Genomic DNA, 15,584 nt, shown 5'->3' with positions numbered 1-15,584 from the left:
TTGCAATGTAAACATACCCTATTGCTCCAAATTGTAGTATTTTTCTCCATTGCCTGTTGCAGCCTGTTGTGCAGTGCTGCATGGTAAATATCTGCCACATTCCACCCAAGAGGTAATTGTATTTCAGCAGTGGATTAAATGAACTGTTTCTCTGTCTTTCTCTCTCTCTCTGTGTAGGCTTATAAAGCATTTCGGGTTCTTTCAGTACGCAACTGACTATATATATATATATATATATATATGTAAGATATTATTACTCATCATTTTATAATGGTTTTATTTTAATCTTCGCTATCTGTTGCTTTCCAAGTAGATTTAGACATCTGTTATCAATGAGTTACACAAAGGTTGTTCTTCGAAAGCCTTTAGCTGTGTCTTCTTCTATATATTTGTCTTCTAAACTGTTTGGTGTAGGAGCCGGGGCAAACTTGAAAACTTTATACTTGGATTTTAATCCTTGCTTATTGAGACAAAATTTACAGTGATTTCAGTGGAAGTTTTGTCTGAGTAAGGATGTCATGATTTTGACCCCAACAACTAACTGGGGAACCTGAAATGACAGTTGTATACACACACATACCTGTCCAAGAACCAGGCTGTGGAAGGATAGGATTTATTCACTACTATAAAATCCAAACACCCCTTTTATTTTTATGGGCATGCTGTTGAAAAGAAGCCAGCCCTGGATAGACCGGATTTTCTTCTTTTATTTTGATTGTCACTGAAAGGTATATTGAGTCAGATAATAAACTGCACTTGAAACTTTTGTCATTTTAACAGCTGAGTGGTGCCTTTTGCCAGCCTAAATTATAATCTGTGACTGCTCTCCAGCTGGGTAGTCCACTCTGATTTTTCCACCCAACAGCATAATTCAGTGCAGAGTTTAATGTTCACATTTATCTCTTTCCTCATGTCCAGCATTTGGGGCCCAACTCTCCTTCTTCCTTACACCTGTTTTTGTAATGGGATAACCTCCATGATTTTGTGGAGTTACTCCTGATTTACACCAGCATCGGTGTATTTCGAGTCAAGCCCTCAGTGTCTAATTTGTGCCTTAGTCAATTCCTTCTCTCTTCCTCTTAAATTGAAATGCATTTTTTTGCCAATTACATTTATTCTTTAAATGAGTGATGGTAACTTTATTTAATTACAACATCCTTGCTGGATTATGAAGGAAGCTCTTGAGAATAATACAAATTCCTTTTTCCAAACTGCATTAATTAGGCAAAGTTGTTCTGACATTTTTTTTTCCTGTAGTGTGAGGGATTGTAAAATACGTGAAGAGAAGCTGCCAGCCAAGAAATGCTCAGGGCTGCTCCTACTGACTCAGCCAGATGGAAGCTCCCTTAGGGATCACCTGGCAGAGCTGCTATCTATAGACAAGGGTGGATTAAATGCTGATCCAAACTTGTGCTGACAGGGAACCCAGAGGCCAACAGAGTGCGGCTCTGCAAATACAGAGGGGCCTATCTCCTTGCAAATGTAGGTTCATGATCATGCTTCAGGGACAGTGAGCCACTGGAAGCCAATAGATTCTTTGGCTCCGTCTCTTCTGCCAGCTGCCACCTTCTTGAATTGTCAGCATGCTCCCATCCTTCATATTACAGGGGTGTTATCTGTAATATCCCCAAATCCATAGCAGGCTGGCATTTCAAAGAGTAGGCAGCAGGGCTCAGCACAGAGACCGCTGGGCCTGCCTGGCTAATGTGTGTTCATATGGGCGGCAGCATGGTACTGTACCATGGCCCAGCAGAAGTCGTGCACTGGGAGAAGAAGGTAGCTAGGATCTGTGCTTGGGATAAAGGGTAGCTGAGTTTCTGCCCTGTGAGGAGGTTGGATGGATGGTCAGGTGGAGGTCTAGGCCAGGAAGGGGAAGGCATGTGTGGATCTGGTTAGGTATACAGAAGGGTAAGTTGGGGCTGGATAAGGAAGAAGAGGGGGTTGTGGTTAGGGAGGGAGAAGGAAATGAAGAGGATTCTGAGTTCAGAAGGAGGGAAATGTCAGCCACTGTGTGTGTTTGGGAGGCAATTACAGGAGAACTGTTTGTGGGGCAGGGTTCCAACATTTGATGAAGCTAGGTCTCATTTTGCCTTGAGGATACCTTCCAGTTAAGTCTTAGCTGGGGTAACAGCAGGATTTATGGTGGACCAGATTCTCAGCTCCAGTGAGCCCTGACTTCATTGGACCTACTCTGATTTACAACAGCTGAGGCTCTGACCCAAAAAGTCCTTCCACCAAATGGAAAACTTGCCAAATTAGAAGTTTCTAGTCCAATGTCTAGCGAACACTTAGCAGATACCCCTGGGGTCAAGTAAATAATTTGTGTTGCTTTGTTAGCATAAAGCTACACATTTCTGTGACATACTCACTTCTCAGTCTGATCATGTCCAATTGATCCATTTACTACCATGCAAAATTTGAACTGAAGCACTCTATACTCACAGTTGTGCCATGCCCACTAGTAATCATGTCCAAAATTAGTACCTGTGTTACTACTGTATTATAATGGGTGCTCCATAGCACCTGCCATAATTAAGTTTCAAAACCAATTACCATTGTAAACTTTTGTTTTCAGATGGTCATAACTTCCTCACATATTCACCTTTTGGCACTGAGATTCTCTGTACTTGAGCTCTGCTTGAAGCTTTTGCTATTCTCAAGTTTTTGGTATGGAGACAATTTGCATGAAAAAAATTGTCTCATTAAAACACACAATCATAAATACATAGGGCTGAAAGGGACCTCAAGACCTCATGCGGACCAGCCCCTTGCACTGAGGCAGGAACAAGTAAACCTAGACCATCCCTGACAGGTGTTTTTCTCCATAATTGGCCAGTTCTGTATGCTCTCCTTGAAGCTCCAGTACAGTCCACTGTTAGAGACAGGATACTGGGTAAAGTGGACCATGGTCAGACCCAGTATGGTAGCTCTTATATACTTAGAGTCAGGAGCAGCGGAAGCTTCCTAAAAGTGTGTGGGGCTACCGGACCCCAAACCGGGGCCCCTTCTCCCATGCCACTCCTTCCCCTCAAGACACTGCCCCCGCACCGCCCCTTCCCCATATACCCCATCCCTACCCCACTCCTTCACCCCAGCCCCCGTCCTCACACTGCCCCTTCACCCTGAGGCCCCACACTTGTGCCGCCCATTCTCCTGAGACACCGCCTTCACAACGCCTCTTCCCCCGAGACCCTCCTCCTGCACCACCTCTTCCCCACAAGGCCCCACCCTGCTCACCCCTCTCCACCCCCTCCCCTTCATCACTCACCCTTGTGGCCAGTAAAAAGTGGGAGGGCCATGACCCTCTGGCCAGGCCAGTTCCAGCACCCCGGCTTAGAGTATTCCAGGCCCTCTGTCTTTTCTCATTCCAAAAATACAGTGCAATCAATATCACTGATAAACAATAAGCTCTATTACATTCATCTCAATGGGCTGTGAATGTTAAAGCTCAATTTTGAACATTCAAATGCTCAAACTGTTAACTACAGGAAAAATGTTCTCCCTCTCTTTATTTGCTTCAAACATGAATTTACATTAAAAACGCCCAAACAAACAAACAAACCCAACCCCAAACAAAACCAAGCCCTTACTTTAGTCCAGTGTTATGATGGTATAATTAAAAATCACAAAATTTTAGGAAATGCAAAAGTTAAAGTTCCAATAGTAATCTTAACTGATCTTTGTTCCATATTTAAGTTTGGCAAAGTTATAAGCAACTGAAAACTTATAAAAGAAAGTTTTGAGCTACCTGTGCTGCCTGTAACACTGGCATTCAGTATTATCTATTCCTGCTTCCTAGTTGTTATATCACCATTGTTATATTATAAAATGTAAAAAAGTATGCAAGATGCTTAATGCAGCCAAATTAATGTTAGCAAGGTGAGTTATCATTGCTGTTGGAATCTCACTTTTTCGCAATCTTGATTTTCCCTGACTACATTTTTGACTGTAATCCATTCTTTATCAAAACCAAATCTACACATCAAGTTAATACACATCCATCTATTGTGTTGTGTTGTTTGGTGGGAGGCCCAGTGATTAATGCCACAGCCCAGTGGTTCTCAACTCACAGTCCGTGGGCAACTTGGGGCCCAATCAGCACACAGCTGCAGCTCATGTAAGATCCTCAGGGTCATACAGGTAGTATATATATTGTGTGGACACAGCCCACATACACACACACAGAGAGCTGCATATGCGGCCCATAATGGTAAATAGGTTGAGAACCACTGCGTGTAGCCTTTCCTCTGCTGAGACTAGAGCCAATTCCAATTGTGATTCAATTCACAAGCAGAGCTGGGTGAATATGGCAAAGCATTGTCTGTGAGTATTCACGCGAATGTGACAGTGAGTTTGCTTGGGCTGTGCTCGTGTCCCTCTCCTGTTTGCTCTTTGGGTGAAATTCACCCCAGTCCCACTTTCATCACTTAAATGGGATTTTGGGCAGGGACAGATGCAACCTCTCAGTTCAGAGGGTGCACTCTACTGTAGTCAAGCAGAGCACCGATCACTCTCAGCAGCACTGTTTGCCCTGGCACTGCATTGCTAATCCTGGCCCAGTGTGGCAGGAATGCTGAGGCGGGGAGGAAGAGGGGCTAGAGAGTGAGCTTTCTCCCCACCTGCTGCCTACTCCACTTTCACTCCACAACAGTGGCTCCTGTCTTGCAGGGCTGGGCCCGGCTCCCCACTCCAGGCATTGTGACCTGGCACAGGGGGTCACAGCGCCACTCGGGTTTGGCCCCTGGGTTTCATCATTTCTGTGGGTGCAATTGAATACATGTACCCTTGGTAAAGCCACCCCTGACTGAAGTGGTGCTTGTCCTCTGTGCAGGGATGTGAACAGTCACACAGTCTTGCTTTACTTGCAAGAATCTCGTGGAAAGCAAAGCTGAAACTTGCACTCTTGTGCGTGTGCACTGGAAATGGTACATTTTACCTGGGACAGGACACTGCTGTGGGCCAGGCTTCCCAAAACCATATGCCAAAACCCTAACTATTCTATTTATATACCTGCCTGGTCCCCACCCTTGTAATACCTGAGCACCTGGCAGAGAGCCAATAATACAATCCGACAAGCATCTGACTAGACACTCCGCAACCAGGACTGCATGCTCAGAGGCAAATGCAATTACTTTATTACTGACTGCAAAGATGACAGTGCAGAGATACCACTGTTATGCATCCCTAACAGAAAAAGATAGACCAGCAAATGAAATGTATTTGTTCCTGATTTTACACAGTAACTGAGTTGCCATTGACTTCAGTGGGAGTTGTGAGTGCTTAGTACTCCTGAAAATCCAGGCTTTTGATCCATTTTGAACAGGACAGGGCACTGTGCACCACAGAAAGGGAATGGTGTTTCTTTAACTTCCCACCAGAGCTCTGGTACAAAAGAAATTAATTGAGGCAAGGATCTGACTGTACCATCCACAAATATGACCACATGTGCAATTACTTGGTGTGAATATGAAGGGGGGCAATTAAATTTAGCTCTTCACCCACACAATACCTTTTACACAAGCCTAATTTTTCTAGGTGGAAATGGACCTGTGCCAGGAAAGAAAGGGTATGAGCATTTCTAAAATTCCCTTGTCGTGGTATTCTGCTAACTCTGCCAAAATGGCTCCTCCTCTTCCTGAGAGAACATAAGATTGGCTATACTGAGTCAGAACAATGGTCCATCTAGCCCAGTATTGTCTTCCAACAGTTGCCAGTGCTAGATGCTTCAGAGGGAATGAACCGAACAGTACAAGAGGATTAGGGGTACTCAGAGCATACGGTTGCATCCCTGACCATCTTGGCTAATAGCCATTGATGGACCTATCCTCCAGGGACTTATCTAATTCTTTTGTGAACTCTGCTATATGTTTTGCCTTCACAACATCCCCTGGCAATAACAATTTCACAATTGACTATGTGTTGTGTGAAGATGTACTTGCTGCTGTTTGTTTTAAATCTAATGACTATTAATATCTCTACTTAAGTAAAACTTTTGATACTGTCTCACATGACCTTCCCATAAACAAATTCGAGAAATATAGCCTAGATGAACCTACTATAAGGTGGGTTCACAACTGGCTGGAAACAAGTACTCAGAGAGTAGTTATCAATGGTTCACAATTGCCTCAAAGAGCATATCAAGTGGGTTCCTGTAGGGATCTGTCCTGGGTCTTATTAATATCACCATAAATGATTTAGATGGCACAGAGAGTGCTCTTACAACATTTTCAGACTATACTAAGCTGGGAGGGGTTACAAGCACAAGGGAAGACAGAATTAGAATTCCAAATGATCTTGACAAACTGGAGGCAGTGTGTGAATTAAATAGGATGAAATTCACTAAGACAAATGCAAACTACTACACTTAGGAAGAAATAATCAATTGCATAAATACAAAATGGGAAATGACTGTCTCGGAAGGAGTACTGCAGAAAGGGATCTGGGAATTATAGTGGATCACAAACTAAATATGGGTCATCAATGTAATACTGTTGCAAAAAAAGTGAACATTGTTCTGGGATGTATCATTGGGAGTGTTGTTAGCAAGACACAAGTAATTCTTCTGTTCTACTCAGCACTGAGAAGGCGCTAACTGGAGTACTGTGTCTACTTCTGGGCACCACACTTTGGAAAAGAGGGACAAACTGGAGAAAGTACAGAGGAGAGCAACAAAAGTGATTAAAGGTCTAGAACACATGACCTGCCAGGAAAGATTTTTTAAAAATGGGTCTGTTTAGTTTGGAACAGAGAAGACTGAGGTCGGACATAATAACTGTCTTCCAGTATGTAAAAGTTTGTTATAAAGAGGAGGGTGATAAATTATTCTCCTTAATGATTGAGGGCAGGACAAGAAGCAATGGGCTTAAACTGTAGGAAGGGAGATTTAAGCTAGATATTAGGAAACACTTTCTAACTGTCAGGGTACTTAAACTCTTGAACAGATTACCTAGGGAGGATGTGGAATCTCCATCACTGAAGGTTTTTAATAAGAGGTTAGACAAACACCTGTCAGGGATGGTCTAGATCAGGGGCAGGCAAACTTTCTGGCCTGAGGGCCACGTCTGGATAAGGAAATTGCATGCAGGGCCATGAATGTAGGGCTGGGGCAGGGGGTTGGGGTGCGGGAGGGAGGGAGGGAGTGTGGAGTGTGGGAGGGGGTGCGGGGTGTATGAGGGGGCTCAGGGAAGGGGGTTGGGTGCAGGAGGGGGTGCGGGGTGTATCAGGGGGCTCAGGGCATAGGTGCAGGGAGGAGTGCGGGAGGGAGCTCAGGGCAGGGGGTTGGGGTGAAGGAGGGGTGCAAGGTGCAGCAGGGGGCTCAGGACAGAGGGTTGGGGTGCTGGAGGAGTGCGGGGTGCAGCAGGGGCTCAGGGCAGGGGGTTGGGTGTGGGGTGCAGGAGGTGTTCGGGGTGAGGGCTCTGGCCCGGCACCGCTTACCTGGAGCAGGTCTGGGGTGGCAGCGGTGCGCTCCCTGCCTGCCTGCCCTGGCCCCGTGCTGCTCCCAGAAATGGCCAGCACCACATCCCGGCGGCCCCTGGGGGAGGGGGAGCAGAGGGCTCTGCACGCTGCCCTCGCCTGTGGATACCTCCCCCAAAGCTCCCATTGGCTCCAGTTCCCCGTTCCCCGCCAACGGGAGCTGCGGGGGAAGGTGCCTGCAGGCGAGGGCAGCGCACAAAGCCCTCAGCCCACCCCTCCCGCAGGGTGCAGGGACATGGTGCCAGCCACTTTTGGGAGTGGCGCGTTGCCCGCGGTGCCACAGGGGTGGCAATCCCGTGGGCTGAATCCAAAGCCCTGATGGGCTGGATCCAGCCCACGGGCCATAGTTTGCCCACCCCTGGTCTAGATAATACTTAGTCCTGCCTCAATGCAGGGGTTGGACTAGATGACCTATATTTCAATGATTCATTGGGTGACCCTTGGTTCTTGTGTTATATGAAGGGGTAAATAACACTTCTCTATTCACTTTCTCCACATGATTCATTATTTTATAAACCTCTGTCATAACCCCCTTAGTCATCTCTATTCTAAACTCAATAGTCCAAGTCTTTTTAATCTCTCCTCATATGGAAGCCGTTCCATACCACCCTAATCATTTTTGTTGCCTTTTCCAATTTTAATAACCCTTTTTGAAGTGGGGTGACAAGAACTGCAAGCAGTATTCAAAATGTGGCCTTACCTTGGATTTATTTAGTGGCATTATGATATTTTCTGTTTTATTATATAACTCTTTACTCATGGTTCCTAGCATTCTATTAGCTATTTCTCACTGGCACTGCATAATGAGCAGATGTTTTCAGAGAGCTATCCACAATGACTCCAAGATCTCTTTCTTGAATGGTAATGGCTAATTTAGAGCTGATATGTATATTTGGGATTATTTTTTCCAATGTGCATTATTTTGCACTTATTAACATTGAATATCATCTGCCATCTTGTTGCCCATTCAGTTTAGTGAAATCCCCTTGTAACTCTTCACAGTCAGCTTTAGACTTAGCTATTTTGAATAATTTAGTATTGTGTGCAAACTTTGCCACCTCACTATTTGCCCCCCTTTCCAGATGCTTTATGAATATGTTGAACAGCACTAGTCCCAGTAAAGATCCTTGGGGTACCCCACTATTTATCTCTTTCCATTGTGAAACTGTCATTTATTCCTACCCTTTGTTTCCTATCTTTTAACCAGTTACTGATCCATGAGAGGACCTTCCCTCTTATCCTATGACTGCTTACTTTGCTTAAGAGCCTTTGGTGCGGGACCTTGTCAAAGGCTTTCTGAAAGTCTAAGTACACTGCATCAAACGGATCACTTTTGTCCACCTACTTGTTGACCCCTCTGACAATTCTAACAGATTGGTGGGGCATATTTTCCCTTACAGAAGCTGTGCTGGCTCTTCCCCAACATATCGTGTTCATCTCTGTGTCTGGTCATTCTGTTCTTTACTGTAGATTCAGCTGGTACTGAAGTTAGTCTTACCGGCCTGTAGTTGCCAGGGTAGCATGTGGAGCCTTTTGTAAAAAATCGACGCTATATAAGCTATCCTCCAGTCATCTGGTGCGCAGGCTAATTTAAGTGATACGTTACAGACTACAATTAGTAGTTCTGCAGTTTCATATTTGAGTTCCTTCAGAACTCTTGGTTGAATACCATCTGGTCCTGGTGATTTAGTACTGTTTAATTTGTCAATTTATTCCAAAACATCTTCTATTAACACCTCAATCTGGGACAGTTCCTCAGATTTGTCACCTAAAAAAATGGTGTGAGAATCTCCTTCACTTACTCTGTGGTGAAGACCGATCCAAAGAATTCATTTAGCTTTTTTTCTGCCATAGGCTTGTCTTCCTTCAGTGCTTCTTTAACACTTCAGTTGTCCAGTGGCCCTGCTGATTGTTTCCTGCTTCTGATGTATCTCAAAAATTTTTGCTCTTTAGTTTTTGTGTCTTTTGCTAGTGGCTCTTCAAATTCTTTTTTGGCCTGCCTAATTATACTTTTATACTTGACTTTGCCAGAGATTATGCTCCTTTCTATTTTCCTCAGTAGAATTTGACATCTATTTTTTAAAGGATGTCTTTTTATCTCTAACCTCCTCTTTTACTCTGTTGTTTAGCCATGGGGGCATTTTTTTTTTTTGGTCTTCTTACTTTTTTGGGGGTTCAGGGGGCAGTTCATATATTTAGTTTGAGCCTGTATTACAATGTTTAAAAATAGTTTCCATGCAGGCTGCCGGCATTTCACTCTTGTGACTATTCCTTTTAACTTCCATTTAACTAGTTTCATCACTTTGTGTAGTTCCCCTTTTTGAAGTTAGATGCTCCTGTGATGGGTTTTTCTGACATTGCTCCCTAACAAGAATGTTAAATTTAATGATATTATAGCTGCTATTACTAAGAAGTTCAGCAATATTCACCTTTTGGACCAGATCCTTTGCACCACTTAGGACTAAATCAAGACTTGCCTCTCCCCTTTGGGGTTCCAAGTTAGCTGCTCCAAGAAGCAGTCATTAATAGCATCTAGAAATTTATCTCTGCATACTATCCTGAGGTAACATGTACCCAGTCAATATGTGGGTAGTTGAAATCCCCCATTATTACTGGGTTTTCTGTTTTAGTAGCCACTCTAATCTCCCTGAGCATTTCACAGTCACCATCCTGGGCAGGTGGTCAGTAGTTTATTCCTACTGCTATACTCTTTTTATCTAAGACTTTAAAAGTCTTCTATCCATAGAGAGTCTATGGTACAGTTTGGTTCTTTTAAGATTTTTACTATATTTGACTCGATCCTTTCTTTCACATATAGTGCCACTCCCCGACCAGTGCAACTTACTCTGTCATTCTCATATATATAGTACCCTGGTATTACCATGTCCCACTGATTATCAGCATTCCACCAAATTTCTGTAATGCCTATTATATCAATATCCTCATTTAACACCAGGCACTCAAGTTCACCCATCTTAGTATTTAGACTTTTAACATATGTATACAAGCATTTATAAAATATGTCAATATTTACTGTACCAGTGTATCAAAAGCTTCAAGCCTTCTCTTAGTTATAAAAGTTTCGCTTATTCATGCAGGGAAAGAAAACAATGCCTTGTAACTTATGTGATCAAAACTAAACAATGTAGCTCAACTTTCAATGGTCCGGTAATAGATACTCCTGGTGAATTGTTTGTGAGCCATCTGAAGAAACTCTGGCCTAGTTGTTTACACTCAGCAGGGACCCATGATTGGAACAATAGAAGTGTTCAAGGCTGAGGTACAAGTTGGTAGAGGAACTGGGCAAAATTTTCTGGACAAATAGTCTATTTGCTGAAAAATACAGTTTTAGGTCGACTAAAATATTCTTAAATTTGAGTCAAATTCAGCGAACGATTTCAGCCGGGGGGGGAATCCAGAAAGTCAAATTGTTTCATTCTATAGAAACACATTTTTCTGGACTTTTTTGGTTTAGCCACTGAACTGAAAAATCAATTATTCATTTAGCTCTAATTGGCAGAGCTCTCTAGGTAAAGCGGCCCACTCTGTCCCAGGAGCTCTTGGTCTCTGCCTTCCAAGAGCACAAAAATTCAGAGACATACAGAATTTGTGTCCCAATCCTTTCATTCTCTGTGTGTCTGTCTTAAAGACTGATCTAGTGTTACTTTAAAGCTCGCAACGTACTTGACATCCTTTAAAAAACTTGTTTGCTAAAAACACAAAACACAAGAAGAGCTTTTATGTATTTCTGGATGGCATTTGCTGTCTATGATTTTAGTTCATAGGCCCTTTTCCCCCACATCTTTCTCCTCCCCTGCTACCACAGTTAGATGCTCTCCCACACTAGGGCCCTTTTGCACCACTGGACCAGCACAAAGGGCCGTAAACTGACCAGATCTACCCAGATGGGAATTCTCCTGATATGTGGGAGTCCCCAGTGGTGAAGAGCTGGTGTAGTCAGCTGTAATTCTAACCCCTCAAGCCCCACTGTAGGGGGTGAAGAAAAGCAGTAACAGGTTTAGAGCACCTCTGAGTTGGTTCTAAAAACTAAGGCAGGGCCCAGGTCAGCATAGAACTAGTCCCACAACCACCCTCTTTAAACCCTCCCCAACCCCCATCAGCTGCAGCCAGAGCTTACTGAGCACAGATGATAATCTAGCCCTCAAGATTGCTAAGTAGATATTATATGTATTAAGTAACAGGTCCCATCTCCTAACATAAAATAACTACATGCTGCATTCAAAAAACCCTGGTTCAAACAAAGTTACTACCCTGGCTCTCTGAACCTACTTTCCCATTGCTGTTTCATCCAGGCAGTAGCAGGTTGAACCATGTGCTACTCTTTTATACACACTAAGGGCTACTGTTACCTTCTTATCAAATTCTGTGCATCCTTTTTTGCCTCCACTTTGGAGAACGAGTATAATTTTAAATGGGTTCATTTCGGTTTTAAAATTTAAGTCTTCTTAATGCCAAGCTAAGATAGCTCCGTGAGTTAGAGGTATTTTCTCTTTTCCTTTTCTTCCCCCTCCCACCACCCCTAGCTGGAGGGTCAGTGTAAGGAACTCCACAACGACAAACAGGAGACCAAAGTGGAGAACACCAAGCTGAAGCTAACAAACCAAGAGCTGCTACAGGAACTGGAGCGAACGTCTCAGGAGTTAATAGTCGCCCAGCAACAATTACAGGTGCTCCAGGAGGAGGCTTCAAGACTACATGAAGAAAAAGAAATGTAAGTGACAGCTGCCTGTGGCACCACTATGCTTGCCTGAAGTGACAGCAAGCTTGATTCTCCACATGCACAGCATCTTCTGGAGGGACTTTAACATCTGTCCAAAATGCATGTGATGCTGATGGAGTAATAGGCAAGGTCAGACCAATGCAAGAATCATTGCAGGCTGTTGTATCCCTGCTTTACCCTGTTTACATTTTTCACATAAGATGTTAATGTACCTTGTTTCAAAGTGGTTAATGGCAACATGACAAATCTGCTGCCACCTTGCGCTGTTGCGGGCTGTTGCTGGGGGTCAACCTGACATGCTGTTAAGTTTGACGTCAGTGTGTTTTGATATCGTTTGTATTAGCCATCATAAGAAAGAGCTTGACTTTCGCTAACCATACAATATGGCCTTGGATATTCTCAAGTTGATCATATGTATGAAATGCCCAGACCAATTCAGTTTAGTTTTTATGAGTATGCTTTGAGTGCCAGACATCCAACAGTGATTAAGAATTGTAAAAGCACTACCAAAACACAACTTTAAACTCACAAAAGTGGACAAGTTTTACACCTGTTTTGAACTCGCTCTTTTCACAAGCTACATATAGTGACTACAGAAGGTTCAAGGTGGTAGAGAATCATTCCCACTTTTTGTACCATGTTTGTTTAAATATTATTATTTTGCTTTAAAGAAGCAAATTCTTAGTGCTATGTACTAAAATAGACAACATTAATAGTATTGCACACCACAACATAGTGGACCAGATCCTGAGCTGTGCCAGCTGCACAAGAAGAGGTGGGCAAAACTGTCATTTGTTTCTTGATTTTCTTGACTCCAGAGGAGCAGAACAAGGCCTGTGCAACACTTAAGTCCATTTAAAGGAATATTTAGTGGAGCCAGTGAAAAAATTTCCATGGAAACTATTTTTCAACAGAAAAACGGCTTTTTCAATTAAGCAGAATTTTCATGAAAAGTCTCTGCTTTCTGAAGAGAATTTCAATTTTTCATTAAAACAAACCAGAACAGCTGCAAGCCAAAAAGTATTTTTTTTAGCTGAAAACCAAAATATTTCTGCTGAAATTTGATTGAGAAATGCCTCTGGGTTCCCCATGGGAATTGTAGTTTGGCTGCCTCAGGTTCCCATTCTCCTCTATTGGTTGGATTTTTGGTCATACTACATTTCCCATGATTCATCATGACTATGGGACTGCCATGATGCACCACCTTCCCTAATCAAGAGAGGAGACCATGGTGCAACATGCAAAATTTAGTCCAATCAACGAGCTCAGCCTATAGAGGCAAATGAAAGCATGAGGCATTCGAACTACAGTTCTCAGGAGATATTGTGGCAGCATTTCAGAATTTCTGTTTTCAGCTGAAATATTTTGGATTTCAATTTTTTGCATAAAACTCAAAAATTTTATGCAGGGAAAAAATATTTTCCAGCCAGGTCTAATATTTAGGGGATGGAAATTGGACTGAAGTGAAACACAAGTCTTGTGTTGTCCCTCTGCAGTGGAGTTATTATACCTTAATGCTGGAATTTTCAGAAGGGTTCAGATTTTTACCACTAGGGCCAGATTTTCAAGAGTTAAGCTCCATCTGGGTACCTAAAAACACCCTAAATGTCACAGTAGGAGCAGCTGGGTGCTGAATACTTTTTTGAAAGTCTGGTCCCAACTGCAGGTTCTGAGCTCTTGAAAATCTGGCCCTAAATGAAGGCCTGCTACAGGCCTCAAATTTTCTTTCCATGAGCATTTATTCCTAATGAGTCTTACCTCCCACTAATATTCATGAAAAACAATCAGAGAAAGTGTGCACATTGCTAACCTGAATTGGATTCAGAATTAGCAAAAGTTTCATGACTATTTCTCCCAGAAATCCAATCATTTCAGCTGCAGATAATGTAACTCGGTGCAGGGAACTGTGGGAACTCAGCACCTCTCAGGGTGGGGCATCATCTTGGACTAAATACTGTTTCCTCTCTTCAGAAGGCCATTGGACCAAACTCTACATAGCTATTGCTAATTTAATCTATCTTGAAAATATGAGGAGTATTCCTTTGACTATAGCCACCCAGAGCTGAGCCCATTTCAAACACAAGGGCCAGATCCTCAGCTGATTTTCGTCAGCTGAGGATCTAGCTCTGAGTTTTGAATGCTGCCTCATTTTTACATTTGTATGTTTCATTTACAGTTTTGAAATGAACAGTGGCAGTATTTCTCCCCTTTCCCCCGCAAGACCATTTCCTCTTTGAGGGGGCCTCACTTATGAGCTACAGAGAAAAGGCAGTGTTGCAATCAGTTGCAGGCTGATTCCAAAGGAAGTGAGGAAACCAGCAGGAAATGGGTCTGGTGGTATCTCAGCTGCTCTCCATTCTTGTGGTCAAACTGCTGAATGATGATGATAATTTTACATTTGTAAAGCAGTTTTTATTCCAAAGTACTTTATGAAATTAGCGGTGGATTATGTCCAGCTCTCCCTGCAATGGTGTGGCTCAGCACTGCCCCCAGGGCAGGCCAGAGACTATAAGGCACAACTGAGCTGTTAAAAGCTGATCCACTCTTCAGACCACACAAAGGTAGCACTTCACGCACCATTAAAATGCAGGAAACAACATGGACCAAATCCTCAGCTGGTGTAAATCCATGCAGCCCCATTGAAATCAGTGGGATTATACTAATTTACATCATCCGAGGATCTGACTCCCTGTGTTTAATGCTGCACAACAGTTTAGGTCAGGAAAAGGGGAGAGGAATAATATATCCAATAAGGGAAAACTGGGTTAGCCAAATGTCATTACCCGTACTGAAACTTGGCCAGCAAAGGAACGTTAACTCCTCTAGCCTTGTGAAAAGTTTCATGGGATCTTTAATGATCACAAGTGACTAGGTCCTTAATTTTAAGTTTTATCTGAAAGACACCCAGCTCCAGCGTCACAGTGTAGTAAATTGACTGGATGAGAATCCTAAAAAGGCAAATCTTCTAACTCCTTGGTTGTTAGTTACTACTGGTAGAATCCAACCTAACCCACCCCCCCCACCCCCCCAAAGTTAGAATAACTTGATCATGCGGTCTTTACTGTGGCTGAGCTCTGTTGACATCATTGATGGTTTAGCCAGAGTGAGGACTGCAAAACGGAGCCTCAAGTGGCATTCTCTAAGGGTTGTAGGAAGCAGCCTATAACTACTATGTTAAAATGTCCATGACAGATAGACTTCTTTGTTTCCCTCTGTTGTAGGGAAGTATACAGGGTGACAGAAACTTTACAGCGAGAGAAGTCAGGACTCCTTAAGCAGCTGGATTTCTTAAGGTAAGACACACAATCATTTGCAGGATTTCTTGCATTAGCATTATAAAACTATGTGTTTATTTTAAAGCTCGTAAACT

At 43.1% G+C, this 15,584-nt stretch overlaps 1 protein-coding gene across 3 annotated transcripts in view; it reads left to right on the top strand.

Annotated features, from left to right (window-relative positions):
* The window catches only part of CRACR2A (calcium release activated channel regulator 2A), a 99,167-nt gene that overhangs the window by 51,325 nt on the left and 32,258 nt on the right, over nt 1-15,584 (top strand). For all 3 annotated transcript variants that reach the window (XM_037913319.2, XM_043526882.1, XM_043526915.1), the window contains 2 exons: nt 12,018-12,205; nt 15,436-15,507. In XM_037913319.2, coding sequence (XP_037769247.1) covers nt 12,018-12,205; nt 15,436-15,507 — 260 coding nt within the window. The remainder of the gene's footprint in view (nt 1-12,017; nt 12,206-15,435; nt 15,508-15,584) is intronic.

Source organism: Chelonia mydas, chromosome 1, assembly GCF_015237465.2.
Source record: "Chelonia mydas isolate rCheMyd1 chromosome 1, rCheMyd1.pri.v2, whole genome shotgun sequence".
In the NCBI taxonomy this organism is placed as follows: domain Eukaryota; kingdom Metazoa; phylum Chordata; order Testudines; family Cheloniidae; genus Chelonia; species Chelonia mydas.
The sequence above is the reverse complement of the archived record's forward strand: the minus strand, read 5'-3'. Positions and strand labels throughout refer to the sequence as shown.